Source organism: Metopolophium dirhodum, chromosome 3 (genome assembly GCF_019925205.1).
Source record: "Metopolophium dirhodum isolate CAU chromosome 3, ASM1992520v1, whole genome shotgun sequence".
Classification (NCBI taxonomy): Eukaryota; Metazoa; Arthropoda; class Insecta; order Hemiptera; family Aphididae; genus Metopolophium; species Metopolophium dirhodum.
This window is the reverse complement of record NC_083562.1, coordinates 13,677,157-13,699,110: the sequence shown is the minus strand read 5'-3', so window position 1 is coordinate 13,699,110 and position 21,954 is coordinate 13,677,157. Positions and strand designations below refer to the sequence as shown.

Below are 21,954 nucleotides of genomic sequence, written 5' to 3'. Positions count from 1 at the left end.
TATTCGGTACGTATATTTTGTTTTCAACAATTATTTTTAGGTATTAGTTATCGATATTAGTATAAGTAATATTATAGTAAATTGAAATATCACTAAAAATATTATGTTGATAAAACAAGAAGGTATAAAGTAGCTCTGTATAATATCACAAAAACAGAAAATACTTCTTATTTTTTGTAAGTGAACCAAAATATCTATGTTAAAGTTTAATCAGATATATTGATTAATAACGAAAACCCTTTCAAATATTATTAGGTACCCAAGTACCTATGCAATAAAATAGTATTAGGTGCATCAAGCCAGTAAAGCACATATTTCAAACGCTAAGCAAAGTATTTGAACAATGACCCACCCACTACCCGTCTATCATCCTAACCCATAATATATAATTTAAAATCTATATGCTAATTTAGAATTTTGTTTTAGGACGTCATCAATCATTTAGTATAAAAAAAAATACAATAAAAATTAATTACACATTCATAAATTTGAATTTTTAAATTCAAGTATAAAATACATAACTAATAAATTTAATTGTTTTAATAAAATGTTCATAAACACATAATATAACATTTTGTGTACCGAAAAAATATGTTGGTACCTATTCAGGGTTTACCTTTACATACACTACTCATACAGATATACATTCTTAACTGACTGAGAAATCATGTTTAGAAATTACTGTATAATTCATTTATTATTATACATTATAAAATACAAAACTAAAATCGTTCTCCTCTGTTCAAATATCTAATTTTGTCTAAATTTGAACATATAATAATATAATTTTTTAGATTTTTTGGTTAGGTTTTTAATCCTTAGCCATAAAAGTTGAACACATTATATTTTTTTAACCACAAAATCATTTTACAATTTTAAATTTGATACATTTTGTCAAAATTCAAATTTTAAAAGTATAAAAGTTTTTTAAAGGTATAAAAACCTTTACGATAAACTGCTTTAATGTCCCTCAAATATGCAATAAATAAATCAGGTTCTTCTTTTTTAGCAACTTTCCAACAATAGTGGTCGAGATGCGATTGCAAAAATTGCATGGTTGTGCCTCTTAAGTTTTCATGATTTTTGTTTTTGCATCCAACCATGGTCTCTATATGCTCTGAGTGTGAGCTTTCGTCAAAGAATCAACGTAGTTTTGCTGGTGGTTAACAGTGTTATGAATATATCCATTATCTTTGAAACATTTATAGGCTGCCCACTCGTCTGAATGAATAACAGAGCCAGCTTCACACTTTCGTAGAATAATTGGTAGTAAAGTGTTTTTGTCTCTTCGAAGAACATAAAAATATCGGCAGTCAGAACCATTTTTAAGCCCAAAAACCCAAGGTCCATCGACTCGTCGTCCATGGTTTCTACCGTTGTGTAGTTCAGCATCACTGTCTTCCGATGAAGTGGGTTGATCACCATTAAGTAACCTTCCACGATTATATTTCCCTTTTCCGGCAAATCTTGCCTCATCAATCTGTATTGGATTTATGACAGTTCCCAGCATCTTTGGTCGTTTTTGAACAATACTTGAATATATTTCACGACACATATTAAACCAGTCAGTAACTGTCTCCTGGCATCTACCTGTTAGGGTGGCTGTTGTTCTTAAAGGTATGTCCAATAAAAAAAAAAAACCAATTCTAATATTTCCGTCAATTTTAGTTTACTATTAGACTTGTTGTTCAAGTCCTCATAGTGAAAAAATGTATTGCTTTGTCGTACACTGCGCAAAGTCTGGCACCCTTTTTTTTTGTATCGAAAAACCGGACAAAATTCACCCCCGCGATAGTGTTTTCTACTATTTACCATTTCACTACCGCACTTATGGCATGGTAACGTTTCGTTGGCAGTGTCTAATAAGCCATGATCCCTTAAAAATGCAGTGGTATTTTCTTCACTACAGGCGATGGTCGAATAGAACTCTTTTGATTGCATGATGATATGCACTAATACACGGTTAGGTTACTGATCGATGGCTGTTCGGTTACTAACAAACTTATTAAATACACTACCACACTACCACATTTTGTATTTTAGTATAAATATAGGCGGAATAGATACAAATAAATAAAAAACTATATCGTAGGTATACATTATATTACAGCAAATTATATTTGGGTCAATTTTATCTTTTAATATTTTTTTTTATCGCTGCTCAGATATGCGGTCTACATACATGTTTGTAGACCGCGTCCCGTCTCAAGATGAGAAAATATTTTGAAAATTTTATCAAGTTTAGGAATTGATAAAATAAACATATGGTGTAAATTTCAAATATCTACAGTTATTCGTTAATTAATTATAACCAAATGATAAAATCGCTACATGAGAAATCGAAAGAATATACAATGTTGTAAAAATTTGATTTTAAAACACTCAAAAAATTTAATTTGACTTACCGGTAGACATTTTTTTTTTTTCAATAAAGGTAGACAAACTTATGGGGACTCTTGTATAGAGCTAATAACTATTTAGCTATCCCAGCATGATTAATAAGTTGTTATTCTTAAACTGAATGATAATATTATTCTATTATTATTTTTGTTTATTCTTATTAGATATTTATATAATATTATTATTTTACTGTGTATTAGTCATAGTGTAATTTTAATTACAATGCACCACTGAAACTCTGCCCGTTTCATTCAATTATTTAATTATTTGAATAGACATTATTATTATTATTAAATTAATTGATTGTTCATGAAATTCGGCATTAATGTGGTCAATTAAATATTATTAAAATCACTAATGATTATAATCTTAGTTATCAATGAACATGTAATGAATATGTGAATTAATATTCGTCACTACCAATGAGGTGATTTTATATATTTGAAGTATTTCATTATTCAACTTAATGTTATAAAAATAGATGTTATTAAAAAATGTATTAAAAAATATTATTAAAATCGCTAATGATTATAATCTTAGTTATTAATGAATAATTAATGAATAAATTGAATAGTATTCGTCACTACCGATGAGGTGATTTAATAAATAATAAGTAGTACAATCACCAACTTAATGTAGAAAACATGGTATTGTTAAAATATTTCATACGGTCAATCAAATATTATTAAAATCACTAATGATTATAGTCTTAGTTTTCAATGAACATGTAATGAATATATGAATTAATATTCGTCACTACCAATGAGGTGATTTTATATATTTTAAGTATTTCATTATTCAACTTAATGTTATAAAAACAGATATTATTTAAAAAGTAATTTATTTAATATTATTAAATCACCAATGATTATAATCTAAGTTAGCAATGAATAAGTAATGAATACATGTAATAAAATTCGTCACTACCGATGAGGTGATTTAATAAATAATATGTAGTACCTACATTGATCAACTTAATGTAGAAAACCCAATATTGTTAAATAGATATTTAATTAATTATTACTAAAATCACTAATGATTATACCCCATTCCAAACGAAACACCCACTTTTACCTAACAAATACTGTTTTGCCAGTGGCCGCCATGGTGTTTCATATTTAGAATAGAGTATATTATCATCTTTTTTTTTGGGGGGGGCTTTATTATTTAAACGACCCAAAAGTCTTTATAAATAACAATCGTATATGTTTTACATACTAGATATAAATTATATATACTTTACTCATTGATGGGAGTCACTTTTAATGAAGTGGCTCTTGTCTTAATCTAAAATCTTAAACTAAGTCAAGTTGTATGGTTTCAGATGTTGATTTCCTTGGAGCTATCTAATAATTTGATGGGCAATGAATTGACATGATGAACTAGCATTGTTATGTGTTTGCGAGCAAACCTTTGGATTTCGTCTGTTATTTTAGACAGTATCATATAACGGTGATTCTTAGTTATCAATGAATAAATAATGAAAATATCAAAAACTCTTTGTCACTACTGATAAGGTTAGATTTTATATATTGGTTCCTCTGGCTTATTTCAACTACTGCATTTTTTAAATAAAAATGTATTTATTTGTATTATATTTTGATGCTCTTAATAATTCAGTGTTAAAAGCACGCAAAAATCTATATAAATTGTGCTACCTTACTAAATTTTATTCTTGATTGCCGTTAGAAAAGTTTGTGTTAGGCTCTCAACCAATTCATCCATATCCAATATTTAGGAAGTACTCCCTAAATGTGATTTATTCTTTTCAAAAATAAACTTTCATTAATCTACAGTTTATCTCCGGTTCACCTATTTTTCCTTGTGGTTTATTTTCGATAACTATTGCAGATACTACACATAATGTTCCATTCTATAACTGTATTTTCATTTAAATTGGATTGTTGTTCATACCATTTTATATTTGTCATTTCATGACCAGCCATATATAAATCGCACTGCAGTCGTAAATTATATTTGCAATTTCACTAACCAATTACCACTACGGATAATATTTACCTTTTATTTTAAATTACATTTCCAAATATCTCTTTACTGAAATATGACTTTGCTAAGAGATTGTTTGAACAAATTCGTACACTTTGCAACACTTTGTGGTCTTGAAGATGTCAGACAGCTTCCTTCTCTTGTAATAACAAATTTAAAAAAAATATTTGTTAGTTAGGCGCAAGAACTGTAATACTGTATAGTAAATAATATTGCTGACGAGTGACGACTACTATGAACAATAGGTAGGTAACCTAACAAACGACTTTCAACTGACAAAATAAATAGTTAATGATCTTATGATAAGATACGTAGATAGTAAATTGTACATTGAAAACAAAATTAAATTTTAAACTACAATGATACAAATTATAATGTGGGAATGTAAATTTATAAAAAGATTCACAATTTTATTTAACCAACAGTACCTATATATATTATCAGGTTTCCTGTATGAGGTAGTCAAGATAACGTGGGTTTTTATAACAGGGAGTCTTGGAAATATTTGGGTAACCCGAGATAACCCGGAATTACCCTAATAAAAGCTATGAATAATATTAGGTAATTTACATACTAAAGAATCTACAGTCGTCAGATAAATTGAGACGGCGGCGGCGCTTTTCAGTAAGTGTAGCCTAAACTAGTTGCTGGCAGTGTGGTGCAAAGGTCACACAGTTGGCTACGACAAGAGCAGTCACCAGTTCGATCCCGACTCAGTGCAAAAAATTGTATTTATTATTATTATTATTTTAAAATTTCTACTTTTTGTTCTTTAATAAAAGATAATTATCAGAATATTTAATTTTTAATTAATATCGTAAAATAATTTTTGTGACAATTGTTGGGTTATTGATGTATTTTCGGTAATAATATTCAAATACGGAGAACCACTGGTTTTCCGTTATCGCACCTCCGCCGCCGTCTCAATTTATCTGGCAACGTCTGTACTTTGATCAGATTAACTAACATATAATTTATGAAAAGGCTTTCTAAAACAAATTTAAATAAGATTATAAAAATATAAATAGGTGGAAGATTTTTATGTATAAATTTAATCATATTGCTTTACAATAATGTGTTGGTTTTGGAAATTACATGATTAAGAAGGTCTGTTAGGTATTTTATCTTGAACCCTAATGTGCTTATCACTTAACCAAGTATAAAACAGTATGTTTTGTGAGAAAATATTTAGTTTGTTGAAATGCATTGCCCGGGGCAGTATATCAAAGATAATGGTATGCAACGGAGGGATGCCAGAGATATCTCAAATATATATATAGAAAAAATGGTATGGAAATCTAATGAAATAGTTTTAGACTTAGGATGTGGACCAGGTGATGTTACCTCAGATATTCTTTATCCTTTTTTAAAGAATAAAATCAATCAGTTGGTTAGTTTAAGTTGGTCAAAATATTATTTTTTACAAGTATTATGTATTTTATAATATAAATATATTATTATTTTTTTAGGTTGGTGTTGATAAATCAATAGAAATGGTAGAATTTGCAAGAAAAACCTATGGATGCTCCAAGATGGATTTCAAAGTTCTGGATATAGAAAATGCCCATGACTGCTCTTTTTATTCGCACACATTTAACAAAATATTTTCATTTTTCTGCTTTCACTGGGTTCATAATAAAGTTGATTCCTTGCTGAATATGCACTTAATGTTGAAAAGTGGTGGAGAAATTCTGGTTAACTTCATGTTAATTAATCCATTTGTTGAATTGTATAAATGTATGGATACAGAATGGCAAATATATATTAAAGTAAGTATATTTATGTTATTTTTTTCTTTTAGGTTTTATTTCTATCAATAAAAATACTTTCCATTTTATAAATTCATATTAGGATAAATATTTATATGGAGATTTAGTATCTAGTAAAAAAAAAAATCAAGTTACTTGATTCTATTAAAATTAGTTACTACTTACAATATTTATATAAAAATTTAAAACAAACTGTTTTTGTTTTGTTATTACATTTTAAATGTATTGTATATGATGATTAAAATGATGCCTTTAAAAATGCAATTTTACATTATCATACCTAATTATTTTATATTTTCATTATTTGTTATAATAAACTTACAACACATTATATATAGGATATAAAGCGGATGTCACAAAATGTGTATTCACAAGGTGAAATAAGAGACATTTTCACCAAGGCTGGATTTCGAATTATTAATTTAGAATCAAGTATCAAAAAATATACATTTCCAGACTTCCCATCACTTTTAAGTAATTATAATAATTAATAATTACATTTTTTTTTCTGGATAAAAAATTTCTACAACAATGGTTTTCAGTTATTTGTATTTGTTCACGCTTAAGAAAACGACACACCCGCATGTGTTGTCTCTGTCTTACAAATTTTTAAAATAGCAAATTTTACACTTAGCAGAACACATGTGGCTCCTTTTAAAAATTTGAGTGAATTGACCTATTATCAAATTCAGAAGTAAGAATATTATCTATTGCAACCCCGTTGGGTTTTTTTTTAATATTTTAATTTTAATACAAGTTAAAATATTTTATAGTTAATTAAAATTAAATTTCATTTTTGTATTTAATTCACCAGTTCAGTCTAATTTTTTAATAATTAGTCTGTGACACAATTTTAACTTTTAATTTCTATCAGATATGGTACTTCTGTATTTATTACCTAAACTTTGTTTGCTCTTTCCTTTTACCCATTAAATTGTAATATGTTATTCTTTTACTAGTAAAAACTCACCTAGGTAGTTACCTTATTTCAAATTCTTTAATAAAACCATTTTTAGATTTTTTTTCTTTATTATTTAGTGTAATATTGTGTAGAATATATCATGCGAGTTTATGACATACATTTCAACCTAATGACTATTATTTGGCAGAACTTTCTTTAGGTTTTGGACACAGAATCTAAAGTAAAAAGTTATTGGTATTTAAATTCCGAATACTTTTTAAATACTTTTTTTTTAAAGTATTCAATACGGTATTTTGAATACTTTTTTTCTTATATAGGTATACTCTTATACATTACTAATTATTACTTATTAAATATAATAATTTGAAAATAATTTATAACTAATAAATAGCTAGATAGGTGTGTATTATTGAGATTATAATATTGTTCATTTATAAACACAAAATTGAAAAAATAATATTTTTGCTATTGAAATATAAATCTACTAAAAAGAAGTATTCGAAAAATATTTGGAATACTTCACAAAAAGTTAGGAATATTATTATCATAAAGTATTCGAATACATATTCTGAAAAGTATTTTACCCAAGTTTGTATTTAATAAATTAGTTTTCTATAAAAATTATAAAATAGCTTTTATTTTACTCTCTACCTGATCATTACTTAGTTTATAATGAGCATATTATGGCTAATGTTCTGTCAAAATTCCAGTGGTTTCCAATCCAACTTTCCACTAAAGAGGAAATAACTATAGAAGTAACTTTAATGACCAGCATTTACAAGTGACGCTTATCTTTCTTAAATTACATTGCCTTTCTATCCTTCTCGAACAGTCTAAACAACTTTGGCTCGCGATGCTGAAACATATTTAAGATTTGTTAAGTTGTAAAATGAAGATCAGAGACCCATGTTATATATCATTCTTTACTAACAGCTTAAGACTGACAATATATAAAGGGTGCCCTTATCTGTTATCATAATATTAAACTACTAAATAACCCAAGTATTAAACTTTTCAAACATTTTTGTTACAAATCAAAAGTAATTTTTATTTTTATTGTTTTTTAGGTGCCGTTAAAGCAGTAGATGTTATGTACAATATTTTGCCACAACATTTGCATGACAGATACTCCATGCATGTTAAAGATAAAATATGTGAGAGACAAATGGTTGAAATATGCTCCATTACAGGAAAAATAATCAAGGCATATCTTCCTATTACTGTGCATGCTGTCAAAGATTAAAATTTTTAAAAAAATTAAGTAATAATCCTCTATTTACATTAAGAGTTCTTCTTGGGTGTGCGTTTTTACAATAGTCAGCACCATTGGGTGGTCCTATCACTGCATCACAATCACATTTGGTGACTAGTTGAATATAATTGTCTTACTGAACTAAAAGAAAATCGGGCGTTGCCAAGAAATATTCTTAATGTCCATTGACTACATATTATAATATAAGAAACATACAAATGTAATTATTAGACTACATAATACGGAATATTTATTTTTAACTGTTCTTAAATATAATTCAATCACTTTATTAACACAATACCAATTTTAAAGTTTAAAAAATAAATTTTTTAATTATTCAGAGGTTGTCTGCCTTCATTTGTTGTCCTGTCTTTCAAATGCATAGCATTTGCAATTTACTCTCAGCATTTAGCAATTTTTTTTTGGTTTAAGGGGGGAAGGAACAGTTTGTTGAAACACAACAATGTTGATGCTGTTTTGTATGTGTGACAACGATTTAAACCTAAAAAAATCCGGGTGGTCACCCATCCGGGAGTTAGCAACACGGGAGTTAGGTATACATCTCAACTATTATAGCTAAATACTGAAATACCATCAATTTTATGTTTATAAATTATATATTATTAACCTAGGTAAACAATACGTTAATTTTATAGGTTATAATGATTATAACAATTAATAGGTTAATGTATCTGTGATACATCATGTTTATTTAATATTAGGATAAGCGAACCCAAATCAGTGCGTAAATGAACAGCTTCTTAGAAAACCCATACGTTTATAATAAGTCACTTTCAAATTAAATACAGTAAACTACCCTCTCAATAATCTAATGTGTCCAACCCCGGGGAGGTACTTAAACAGGGATTTTGATATTTATGATGGACATTTTTGTTTATAAAAAATTAATTATTCATTGATTTTACAATGGTTTTTTTTTCTGTATTTGTTCATTGAAATTACCTCAATGGCTTTGTCAATGCTAATAACAAGTGGGTATAATAGCTGGGAGATCATGTGATATATTTATTTATGTATATATATGAGCTATTTACGGACATTTTCAGTTTCCAATGTTTTTCTATAAATGTCAATAAAATACAATCGGTTGGGTGAAAAAGCTTGAAAACTGAATACAAGGCTCCTATAATATATATTGTTACAATAGTAGTGGAAAAATATAAAAAATACATAGCAACAATTATTTTTATAAGTATTTAAATTTTGATTTAAATTTCATGTTCTAATTTGGACGAAATTATATATTTAAACGAAGAATAACGATTTTTGTTTTGTGTTGTATTTAAATTATATTATTCGAGGTACTTTGAATTTCTAAAGTTTATTATTATATACAAATATGATAATAAACAAATAATAACTAACCAACTACTGTATTAATAATAATTAATAACAATATAAATATAATATAAAATATCCTAGGCTGACACATCGTCTCCGCTCAGAATCCTTTTTCGTTTACATTTTTACAATGAAATGATATTATTATATAATTTTCTGTTTCCAATGTTATTCGTCTTTTTTTCTATGAATGTCAATAAAACTTTATTTGTTGGGTAAAAAAGCTTCAAAATTTAATACAAGGCTCCTTCTATATTGTTACAATGACACTTGAAAAATATTAAAAATCCTTAGTCATAGTTTTTATTTACAAGCATTTAAAGTTCAAATTTTGACAAAATCCTGAAAAATCGCAAAAATTAGCAAATTATTTTGAGTTGAGAATTCATAAAAATTTTTCTTTTTAAATCTGAAAATTTGAAAATCTAATACAAGATTCCTCATAAGTTTGTCTACTTTTATCAAAAACAAAATGTCTACAAACAAATCAAATTACATTTTTATGAGCGTTTTAAATTCATATTTTTACAACATTTGATATTTACTCGATTTCTCGTGTAACGATTTTCTTAATTTATTGTAATTAAAAAACGAATGACTGTAGATACTTGAAAATTTCACTAAATGTTTATATTAGAACTTTTTATACACCATACAATTTTGAAAGTAATTTGACTCTTTTTGAGCTGTTTAAGGACATTGTCAGTTTTCAATTTTCTTAGTTTTTTTTCTGTAAATATCAATAAAATTAAAAATATTATTATTAATAAATAAAATAAAAATGATTATAATTTATAATACATTACTACAAAATTTCAACTATGAAAATATAAAGTTGAAAAATACGTCCGTTTACAAAGACATATAAACAGAATTTATGTCTTATTTTGGATAAAAACATAATTAACAAATATAGTATTTGTATATGTCTGTTCATTGTTGTGACTATAAAGTTATTTATAATATAATTTAATATAAATTAATAATCTAGACTTTCTCGGTGATTCCTGTATAAAAGATTAGGCCACCGCGCATCTTTTGACGTCACGCGGTTATCTCTCTTGGGCTCTAGCACCTCAACGAATCGACGTATACAAATTGTAGTACCACTGTTAGGTATAGTAATTAACTAACTATTAATTAAACCTAAATCATTTTTTTGTTTCGTGGTCCTTTAAATTAAGTAAAAAAGCTTAAAATCTAATAGCGTTTTGCATCACAACAAGAAAATATCAATTTAAACGAAATTAGCAATGGCCCAAGCAAATATCAGGAAGCTATAAATAAAATTATGAAAAACTTCAATTTTAGAATTAATCTAAATTATATTGATGTTTGCACAGTTTTGAAAAAACTTTTGATATGCACTTATATTCTTTAGAATCAACTATGAAAAGATTTAAACAATATAATTTAAAATAAAAATTGTCAAAATGTAGATTTGGGTACACGGAGTTAAAAATTCTAGGAAATATAAATGATAACAAAGATCCGTCCTACAGCTTACAGCAATTACACAGTTAAGTTCTCCGACTAACATAATTCAATTAAGTAAGTAGTTTTTTGGGATTGGAAAATTATTTTCGATGGTTCCTACATCCCAAATTTTAGTAAAATCACTTTTTCTCTTAAACTGAGTTAACAAAATGTAATTTCTAAACAAAAAAGCAGGTAAGTGGGTGTCGCTCTGTTGTACAGTAGGTTACAAGTAGGTCACCGTTATGGATGATGTTAAATTTGAATTCAATGATATATAAACTCGATGTATACGTAAAACTATTTTGAGCGAAAACGGTCTGTTAGCCTATAATATTACTAATACAGATAATTTTATATACATTTATCTACATACAGATAAAGATAGGTAAATACCAAGGTGTATTGATAAGGTGTCGTCACTCTGAACCCCTATCCGTATAAACTCTTGATTGAAATTTTTACCACAGTTCCTATAGCGCGCTTCCTGTCCTATGAAGGCCTAATTTTTCATACTGTTAAATGCAAAATGCCTTAAAACTATGGATTCAAATGTTATTTTTTTTGGAGTTAGCATCTAATAGTTTTAATTTACATTTGTATTTTTGTTTTAAATATTTTTTATCAAGTAGACATCAATTATAAAATATTATGATGTATAATTTAGTCACTTCTTGGGATATTTGCAACCTAATTGAAATCTTTAAATTAAAGATTTTCAAGGAAGAAAGAATGAGTTCAACTTTCAAGAGCATTCAAGAAGTTACATGTGCAAGATACAAGCAATACATACTGGACCCATATCGGACTCAGACTTCGATACGAGTCGGTACGTAACTATTCCTAATAGATACTTATCAAATTTTTCTACTTTAATGTTCATGTATATAATTCTAGCCCTAATTTTAAAAGTAGTCTGGTAGAGTTGAGTATTATTATTTTCTAGTGCACATACAAAATTCTAATAATATAAATTATAATTTTTTTCACATTTTATTATATCTAGGTAACTCAAACTAATTTTGAAATTTTTTTAAGTTTTTTTTGTGTTTTCTTTTTTTCAGCAACTTGCTCATTTTTCCTTTTACAAGCAAATATCATCCTTGTTTTGACATAATATGTAATAATATATTTTGTTAGTATTTGGCTATGTATTGGGCAACCAACCTTTGTCAAAATGTTTTGTTTATTTATTTCTTCCATAACTACAAAATATGTTTAAAAAATAAAGAGTATAAAATGTGTGTGAAGTTTTTTAATTTAAATGCAACATTACAAACATACCTTCTATTAATATATGTTGTTTCACACATTTTTCTTCAATAATTTTTGTTATTATTACTTCTAACTTAAATATAATTTCTTTCAAATTATTTGAAGGGATTAATAAAAATCCCTTGCTTCTTGATTTTATTAGATTATCCTCGGGATCCAAGTTTTGCACATTGATATCTACATCATTAATCAATGATAAATAGCAGTTTTCACAATGTTTGGCAGTTGAAAATTTTTTAGCCTGTCTTGCAATGTAACCAATGAAATATGTTAGGGCTGACATGTCAATACTATCGTTTATTAAAAAGTCTTGTTCCGTGTAAGTATGGTCTAATAATGCATCAAATCAATTTTTTCTTAAAGCCTAAAGAAAATAGTTTAAATAAAATAGCCATGCCTCCAGCTTGAGAAGCACTGATATATGATGACCTTATAAATCTATCAAGCATTTAGCATATATTTTGGTATCCCCAGGATCTCTGTTAAAGTACATATTATCTTAGAGAGGCCTTAAGATTGCTCAGAGTGGTCTAAGCCCCCTCCGGCCCTCCCTTTTCATGTCCATGTAATTATAAATTATTATTTGTTAATTATAACACTCTGAAATAGTTATGTATGATAATTTAGTGAATTACCAATAGGTAACTCATACATTTTTCATATATTTTTTTGGAATAGGTAGGAAATTTAAAAATGACAATATTTAATAATATTAATGACTGTATTTGATAAAAAGAAATTATTTAAATACATGCATACAAATAATTTAGATCAAAAAAGTAATTATACAATGAAAAATTTTTAATTTTATTCGTTAAATCATAATATATTTTCAATTTTCTATGGCTTTGGTGTACAAAAGCGTTCGTTTTTCGGCCTCTTTAGGACATACAGCGCTCCCGGTGGTGACGACTGTCTGTGGTAAAATTTTCAATCAAGTTTTCAAACAAGTGACGACACCTTATCAATACACCTTGGTAAATACATTTTACATTTATCTATATTAGATAAAGATAATTTAACTTTTATCTAAATAATATGGTAGATAAGCTAATTTGTATTATATTTAAACTAGCTGATCCCATGCACTTCGTTTCCCTTAAAAAATGACAACTCTTTAAATTGTGATTGTTCAAATCCTTTTGTATGTAACTCGCAACAGTAAGTGCAATTCAGCCACCCTCTGGTAGGCAATCCGACCACGTCGGATCGCGGACAATTTGCAAAGGTATATCAAGTAGACAATCCACCCGCCGATGAGCGGCTATAAAGTGCAATATGCGACAATCCGATTTGATGCATGCTTGATTAACCAATATACAAATAAAATACTAATACGTCATTAATAATTATTAATAATAATAATAATTTAACTAACAATTAATCAATGGCAAACGATTATTATTATTATTGTAACTTTAAAACCCATAGCAACCATTTATAAACAAAAATTTCCACCGTAAATCTCAAAATTCTCGTTTGAGCACATCCCCGGGTTGGACTTAGGGGTATGAAAAATAGTTAACTTCACTCTCTCAGACCTACTGAATATACACACGAAATTTCATGAAAATCGGTCAAGCCGTTTCGGAGGAGTTTGGCGACATACATTTTCTATATTGTGACACGAGATTTTTATATATTAGATAACAAATTTACTTCTTTACCTACACGAATATAAAGTAACTAATAGTAGTTAATAAGTAAATTAGTAAATTTCATGCAACTTCATTAAAAAAATGTGTACCAAGGGCAGCATAATCCTAAATATCCTAAATCGCCACTAGACGTAACAAACAAGAAGGCCTAACAAAAAAAAAAATGTATGCTACTAAAATACGCGTGGTGCGTACGTCCAAGTGGCTGCATGTATTTGGGAGTTCCTATTCGTTTTTTACTGTCCGGGTGGGTCTTACTACGGCACAGATGAGTGAGTGACAGTCTATAGCCGTCGGTCGCAATGTCATTTATACGCGAGTTAGAACTTTACTTGGAACTTTAACGTCCGGTTCGTGCTTAACTATTACGTGAGTCTGCGCGGGTGGGTCTTACAATAAGTTGATAAGCACGACAATCGGAACGCGGTAATAATATTATGTATTACGTGAATCGCAAAACTGCAACAATCTACATTGATAAGAATTTATTCAGTAAATTTAAAATACGACAGAAAAATAATTCGTAAAAATTAGAATACGATTTGTTTGTTATTTTTCAAACATTGAAACATATTAACGCGTTTTCAAGCGTTGTGTGGATACGATTTTATTATTATTATTTTTAACAAGACGTAATAATAACTACACATTTATTAGTTTTTTAATTAAAATATAAAAAAAAAACCCGAATTTGCGGAAGTGCATAATTATAGAAACATACACTTGCTTAAATCAGCATCACTTGTTTTTAAGTGCGAGCTGTTATTAATTATTATTCTTCTCCTGTCTAACTAAAATAAGTCGTGGCTTATTATAATATATGGGTACACATTTCCAAAGATTTATCTGCGTGCATTAACGACAGTAATAATATTATATTATTTACAACCCCGCAGCTTTTAAATTTAAAACCACTTTTATCATTCCATCGCTATAGATGCCGAGTGACTATCTGAATTTCGTTGAAGCATTTAATAAATCTTGTATACCTAATAACAAATGTTAGATTATGGTATATGCTATAGAAATTCTATCGTTATTATTTTATAATAAAACAGGTACCTATCTAAATATTATTCACCTCTGCAAAAGAGCATTGTCACATCAATTTATTATGAGAATAATAATATAATATAATATAATAATACAGTCGTCCATATAGTAGTTTGGTATGTTATATAATTTTTAATTATATTTAGTAATAATAAGACAGTTGTTTCTGATTTTTTGTGGATAATAAATATTGAAACGGGACAAATTAATCATGAGCAAAAACGTGGGTGCCAAAATGGCCCAAAATTGTTTTTGCCCATGGGTGGCAAAATTGTAAATAAGGCCTTGGCCTGAGCAGTGACACAATAATATAGGGTATAGGTTTCATATATTGTACTCGCGTATTTTTCGTCGTAAGATTATAGTAAATTTGTTGGCTAATATATAATAATGATTTTTTTCTCGTAAAAAATTTCCTTGCTGACTCCATATAAACAGTTATGTTTGTTACCAATGGTGTGTGCGGCCAATATTTTTCCTATAAAAGGCGTAAACACACGTGCAAATATGACATTTTCTTCTTAGACTCTCTCATATAACGCCGAGCTTGCTCTTCGAAAACCCCCATTGCTTTCTTTCTCTAGTGCAAAGTATTCTGTTGTTTTTTTGTTATTATTCATTTTTTTTTGTGTTATAGTTTAAGATAGATTAGATTTGTTTCTGTTGTTTAATTATTATTAGTTAGTTTTTTCTGTTTTTTCTTGTTTGTTTTTTTTTTACTTAAAGTTTTCTATATTCATGACGTATGCACCAGAAAACTTTAAGAAACGGTACGTGTGGGTACAGATAACGATAGCCGCATTGTGCACCGAAGAATATACGTATAATTTGATATTATATAGAAAAACGATGCTGCAAGCCCTCCGTGTGTGTGTCACACGTTCGTCGACGATTTAACTATGAATAATTATTAACTTTAATGTTTATTTTATTACAGGACGACAATCTCACTGCTATCAGCGTAACTTCAATGCTGGTCGTCACCGTGGTCGGAACTTTGGCTGTGACCGTCTTAGCGCTGCTGCTCTGCCTGTTGTGCGCACGACTCCCCGATGACTGCGTTCATCGCCAACATCGTGAGGAGTCCTGCAGTGCAACGGGCATCGAGAAACCGTCCTCCGTGGAAGCCGTGACTACTTTAGCCCCATGACTGATTTTTTATATTGCCCGCATAGACCAAGCACATATAAATATTGGAAGAAGAGACATGCCTTATTTTCGAAATTCGACCAAGGTATTCTGATGGACTAGGGTATGTAAAAAAAAACATTTATATATTATATATGTATCATATCATGTTAAAAATGAAAATGATATATATTATAATCGTATGTTTGGTTTTATAGAGAGCTTTTACTAGGTCTGTCCCGAGACACTCAGCGCCTATATATGGCAGAAAAGTGTGACCGGGTGAAAGTGGCTGTGGACCCGTTTTGCGGCGCCGGCGGAAATATAATCCAGCTTGCCCGACTGTTCGAAAAAGGTACTGTAATATTTTTTGCATTAAAAATAAATAAAACCGTTTTCGTGGAAAAAAAATGTGAACATATTATTTCTACTTAATTGTACATTATAATTACCGAAATGTAATAATTGTCTATAATGTACCTACCTATATATTATATTATTTTATAACAGTATATTAAGTAGGTACCTATTATCTGTGGCTTCTAATAATATTGTCATATTTTCTATTTGTTATAGTCATTGCTGTAGATATTGACGTAGACAAGATAGTGATGGCCAAGCAAAATGCCGCGATTTATGGCGTACTTGAGAAGATTGAGTTCGTTGTTGGAGACTTTTTCAAACTGGCAAATCAGATAAAGGGTGACGTTATAGTCACATCGCCACCATGGGGCGGTCCAGAATACAACAAAATGGATGTTATCGAAAATGTGTTTATGGACAGGTACCTCAAATCGACGTTGCTGTATGTCCGGTCCAATAATGTAAGTTATAGTTCATTGTGTATTTAATACAATAAAAGCATAGTAAAATAATAATTAATAGACTATATTAATATAGTACCTACTTAATTAATTTAATATACCTAACCGTACCTATATACATATAAAAATATTATAATAATATATTAATGTTTGAATTCATTAGAACAATGGCGTATCAGACGTCGCTCCCAAACCGGTCGATATCCATCTGCATAACTGTGAGTTGAAAACGTCTATATTTAAAAATCGTTATAGTATAATATTTATCTAATAAATTAATTTTCTTTAGCATTCCACAAGAATGAGCGGTATAGTTTGAAGACTTACCAAAGTTATCTGGTGGATGACGATACGTTGGTGAGCAGCCTTCACACATCGGTCTGATGTACCTAAGGAAAGTTATTATTGGATCGGTCATAATTTACGTTGAGAAGTTATCTGTCCATAAACTTATTTTCAGATTTGTAGGTCAATTCCGTCGTCATTTTTTAATCATTCTTTGTTTTTATTAATTTTGAGGTGTAACAGCATTTTAGGGGCTATTGTAATTCTCACTTCCAGGACTTTATCATACATACAGCCTACAGCCCGATGACCTACGTTTTTGTGTATTCTGGTCTACCCTATGATGGCCGCGAAGTAACGATCACGTCACCGTTTATCAGATTGCCCAGTTTGAAAGAGTCTCCAACAATTTCATCGGATAGGTACGCCATAAATCGTGGCATAGCGCTGGGCCAGCATCATTTTGTCCGGATCAATATCTACAAAAATGACATCCCAATTATTAGAAGCTAATAATATAGGTACTTAATATTTATTATAATATAATATAATATTAAACTCATTATACCCAGTTATTACGATTAAGTAGAAATAATATTTTTCAAATAATATTACAGTGTCTTTGTCGAACAGTTCAGCTGTACGAAGTTTCCGCTGTGCCACAAAACGGGTCGACGCCGCGCCGGTCGCTGAACATGGGAAGTCCTCAAGTCCACCCAGCATCGTATTGATGAATCAACAATACATCTTACATCTTACACCTATCATTGCAATCTTATAATTATTCACCTGAATGCATGTAATCCTGAATGTACAGATAATTTATTACTACCCATCTACAAAGTCAACACTGTATTAATAAAATTATTTATTGTTAAAATAAAATTGAGTTCTATATTATTTGTAGGTACTTAAAAATTATTTGGGTATAAAGGAAACATATTTTAATCATACAAAATTAGATAAACTAAAAGACAAAAATAATAAGTAAATACGTCGTGTTAAAAATAGTTTTTAATTAATATAGGTAGGACAGGTACCTATTATGTAGGTAGGTACTTATCCAAAACTCGTTTATCGGGAATTAAATAAAAAGGGAGGTTAATTAAAAAAAGGTGGGTAAGTGGATGTCGCTCTGCTGTACAGAAGGTTACAAGTGGGTCACTGTAATGGATGGTGTTAAATTTGAATTCAATGATATAATATCATTGTATAAGAAAAACGATTCTGAGCGAAATCGGTCAGTCAGCCTATAATAATACTAAGTATATTTAATGATATTATTGTGAATAAAGTAATTTATATATAACCTATTTACGTGGAGCCTTGTTTTTAATTTTCAATCCTTAGCTATAAAAGTTGAACATTTTATAAATTTTTAACTACAAAATAGTTATTAAATTATAAATTTGATAAATGTTGTCAAAATTTGAACTTTAAATGCTTATAAATAAAAATTGAGCCTATGTATTTTTAATATTTATTAACTGCTATTAGAACGATATATCAGCAGCCTTATATTAAATTTTCACGCTTTTATACCCAACAAATAAAATTTTTTTGATATTTATAGAAAAAAAAACTAAAATAATTGAAAACTGACTATGTCCGTAAACAGCTCAAAATAAGTCAAAATATTTGGAAAATGTTATGGTGTATAGAAAATTCTAATACAAGCATTCAGTCAAAATTTAATGTACCTACGGTCATTTGTTTTAGAGTTGCACCAAAAACCAAAATCGATTTTCTCGAAAACGGATTTTGGGTAAAAAATTCCCGTTTTTCCTTTGCTTTTCACGTCGCTTTTGAAAACTACTGAGAAAATTTTACTTTTGCACCCCCCCCCCCCCCCCCCCCCCCCCATAGTACCAACTAGATTCACTTTCCTATTAGAAAAGTTACTGTTAAAGAAAATTCAAGCACTTTTACTGTCCTAAAAGGTGATGACAGACACAAAAAAAAAAAAATAAATAAAAACACACATCATTGTAAAATCAATACATTCATCGCTTCCCTCAGAATCTAAAAAAAAAATTGGAAGTGACTGCTGAACAGTAGGTTACAAGTGGGTGACTGTTATGGATAGTGTTAAATTTGAATTCAATGATATAAATATATAATATCATAGTATACGAAAAACGATTTTAAGTGGAGACGATTTGTCAGCCTAGGATATTGTATACTATATTTATATTGATATTATTATATATTATTAATACCGTAGCCGGTTAAGTTGAATTATTATTATTTGTTTATTATCATATTTGTATATGATAATATATTTTAGACGTTTCAATTACCCACGAATAATATTTTTAAAATAGGTATATGTATATATTACAAATAACGACGAATTAAGAACGGTATTGTAAAAAATAATTGCCGGAAATCATTAGTTTTTAACTGAAAACGACAGGGAAGTCTGAACTTGGCGGTCAATCTTATTTTTAAGTTATAATATGTATTATAACTAATTGAAATTTTTGGTATTTTCATATGTACCCGGTGTACCACCTGCGCTTGCTCGAACAATTAAAATCAAAAACATCCCTCGACTTGTTATGTAAAACCACCATGGGTGGGTGTCAGAATTATTTTTGCATCATCAATTTTAAAACGTTGATTTACCTAGATTAAAAAAAAAATTAATTTGTAATACTTAAGCTCGGTAAACTTTAAGCGTTGTACGGGTGCGTAAAACACCGAAAATCGTGAACTTCGTAAGGCTATACCATAAAAACCAATGATTTGCAGGTAGTCGAGTTTTGGACAAGTACCTACATAGGTAACTTATAATAATTCATATTGTAAATTAATTAGGTACCAAAAAAATATAACTTCTCAAACACTGTGCCTATTGGCACTGGCGGGAGAATGTATTAGAATGTCTATAAACTTGCTGACCAGTTTGTATAGTTAAATTTGGCATGCGAACTATAATTGAAATAGAAAACCAGAATAGGTGCATTGCAGATCACAAAGATTTCTGTAAAAGAACATACGATTTATAAATATACCGTATAGGTATACTGAGTACTTATATAATAATATATAAGTTCTTTGGATTTATCATAGTAAATAATATATTTTATAATATCTATGGCAATCGTCAATTGTCGAAATTCGTCGGCAACGGTTAACAATTCTAATAATTTCAGCAATACTATTGTATTATAAATATAATATATTGTATATTTTGATTTCAGTGAACAAAAAAAATAATAGGCCACAATTTATTAATATAAACGGACAGTTCGTTAAACCGGATAAGTTGTAACACAATCTCGCAAATTTCGTTTGATCAGGTTATTTTCATAAAATATTTCGATACTTTCAAGTTTCAGCTCATCGGAGTGAGATGATTAGATGAAGATGGATGAATATAGCTGTTTCTTCGGCGATGGCGGCACTCTACCTACGTTTCACCGGAAGAGTAGATTTTTACGAGTAAGTTTGTTTTCATATTATTACCTACTATTTTACATTTACTTTTTAGACTTAAATTAAATATTTATTGCCACGGACAATCTGTTAACTAGGTGACGTAGAAGCATTTATAAGTTTAATCCCAATAGCGCAATGTATAAAATACGCGAGACCGTCTTCGTTTCACCACGCCAAGTTTAATACGCACCTTTTTGCATGTTATATTATACCTACGCCGGGTATCACCTTAGGTTTGCGCGAAGTATTTAAAACAATATAATGTTATTAATCTTTATATTTTATATTTTTATATACATAAATACATTATACACCTCATATATTTTCTTAGCATACTTACACCTTTTTTAGTGTAGTTTATACCCTAGATGGCTATAGATATAGGTATTAAATGTCTTGCAATTATATATTTTACTATAATTATTAATTTCATTATAATATAATATAACAATACACTCTAAATTAAATTAGTTGTTATCAAGGACAGACGGTCTTAAAACAAACTCTTTGCTAGACGTTTTCAAAACGTATTATGCTTAAAAAAAATTGCACAGTTCTCGTAGCAGTCAGTTGCTAGATCAACCCGTGTGACATCAAATAGGAATTATTCTTGTTTTTTTAAATAGTTTTTTCGAAAAATATATGTAAAATATAATATACTGGGTTTGGTAGAACATTATATAGTTTATACATGTTACTTAATACTAAAGGAATCGTATTGATGAATATAATTAAATCATTACTTTTAACGATTGTAGTTTGTATTATTCTATACAGTTCAGACATACCAGATACATCTACAGTAAATAAAGATTATAATACTCCTATACCAAATAACTTTGACGATAATTTAAAATATACTGGCCCAAATACTAGGTCACGAACACACCAAAATAAAAGATACCATAGGAAATCTAGAAGTGTAGAATCATTATTCTCTAATACTAAGGGTAATATTTCAACTTCAGTACCTTCGGATCAAATAGGTGAATATAACACACCAAAACAATTAAATAAAAATACCGAACTACTCGGCTTAAAATTTTTGGGGGTGGATAATTCGTGTATCATTTCCAAAATGAACAATACAGTTCTTTCT

At 28.8% G+C, this 21,954-nt stretch overlaps 2 protein-coding genes and 1 long non-coding RNA gene across 13 annotated transcripts in view; all 3 read left to right on the top strand.

Moving 5' to 3' along the window:
• The first annotated feature begins 3,928 nt into the window (after positions 1-3,928).
• On the top strand, positions 3,929-16,657 carry LOC132942069 (juvenile hormone acid O-methyltransferase-like). 9 transcript variants are annotated; one of them, XR_009664217.1, is made up of 8 exons: positions 3,935-5,797; positions 5,877-6,176; positions 6,515-6,650; positions 8,166-8,359; positions 11,903-12,017; positions 13,349-13,440; positions 16,112-16,426; positions 16,535-16,657. XR_009664217.1 is itself a non-coding variant. In XM_061010370.1 (5 exons), exons 1-4 carry the CDS (start codon positions 5,609-5,611, stop codon positions 8,339-8,341), a joined length of 801 nt encoding a protein of 266 aa, XP_060866353.1. In that variant the 5' UTR covers positions 3,935-5,608; the 3' UTR covers positions 8,342-8,359; positions 11,856-11,877. The 9 variants fall into 9 exon arrangements, 2 of the variants coding, with proteins under 2 accessions (XP_060866353.1, XP_060866352.1); XR_009664216.1 differs by having other exon boundaries at positions 16,521-16,657; XR_009664218.1 differs by having other exon boundaries at positions 13,326-13,440.
• Positions 16,658-16,985: 328 nt separating this feature from the next.
• Positions 16,986-18,296, top strand: LOC132942070 (uncharacterized). Of its 2 annotated transcripts, XR_009664224.1 has the most exons (5): positions 16,986-17,126; positions 17,290-17,344; positions 17,416-17,590; positions 17,655-17,932; positions 18,029-18,296. It is a non-coding gene; the product is annotated as an uncharacterized LOC132942070 (long non-coding RNA). The 2 variants fall into 2 exon arrangements; XR_009664223.1 differs by having other exon boundaries at positions 17,416-17,932.
• A 2,379-nt stretch (positions 18,297-20,675) lies between these two features.
• LOC132941918 (uncharacterized) overlaps positions 20,676-21,954 on the top strand; it is a 56,061-nt gene continuing 54,782 nt past the window's right edge. For both annotated transcript variants that reach the window (XM_061010163.1, XM_061010162.1), the window contains exon 1: positions 20,676-20,858. The gene's annotated coding sequence lies outside the window, so the exon portion shown is untranslated. The remainder of the gene's footprint in view (positions 20,859-21,954) is intronic.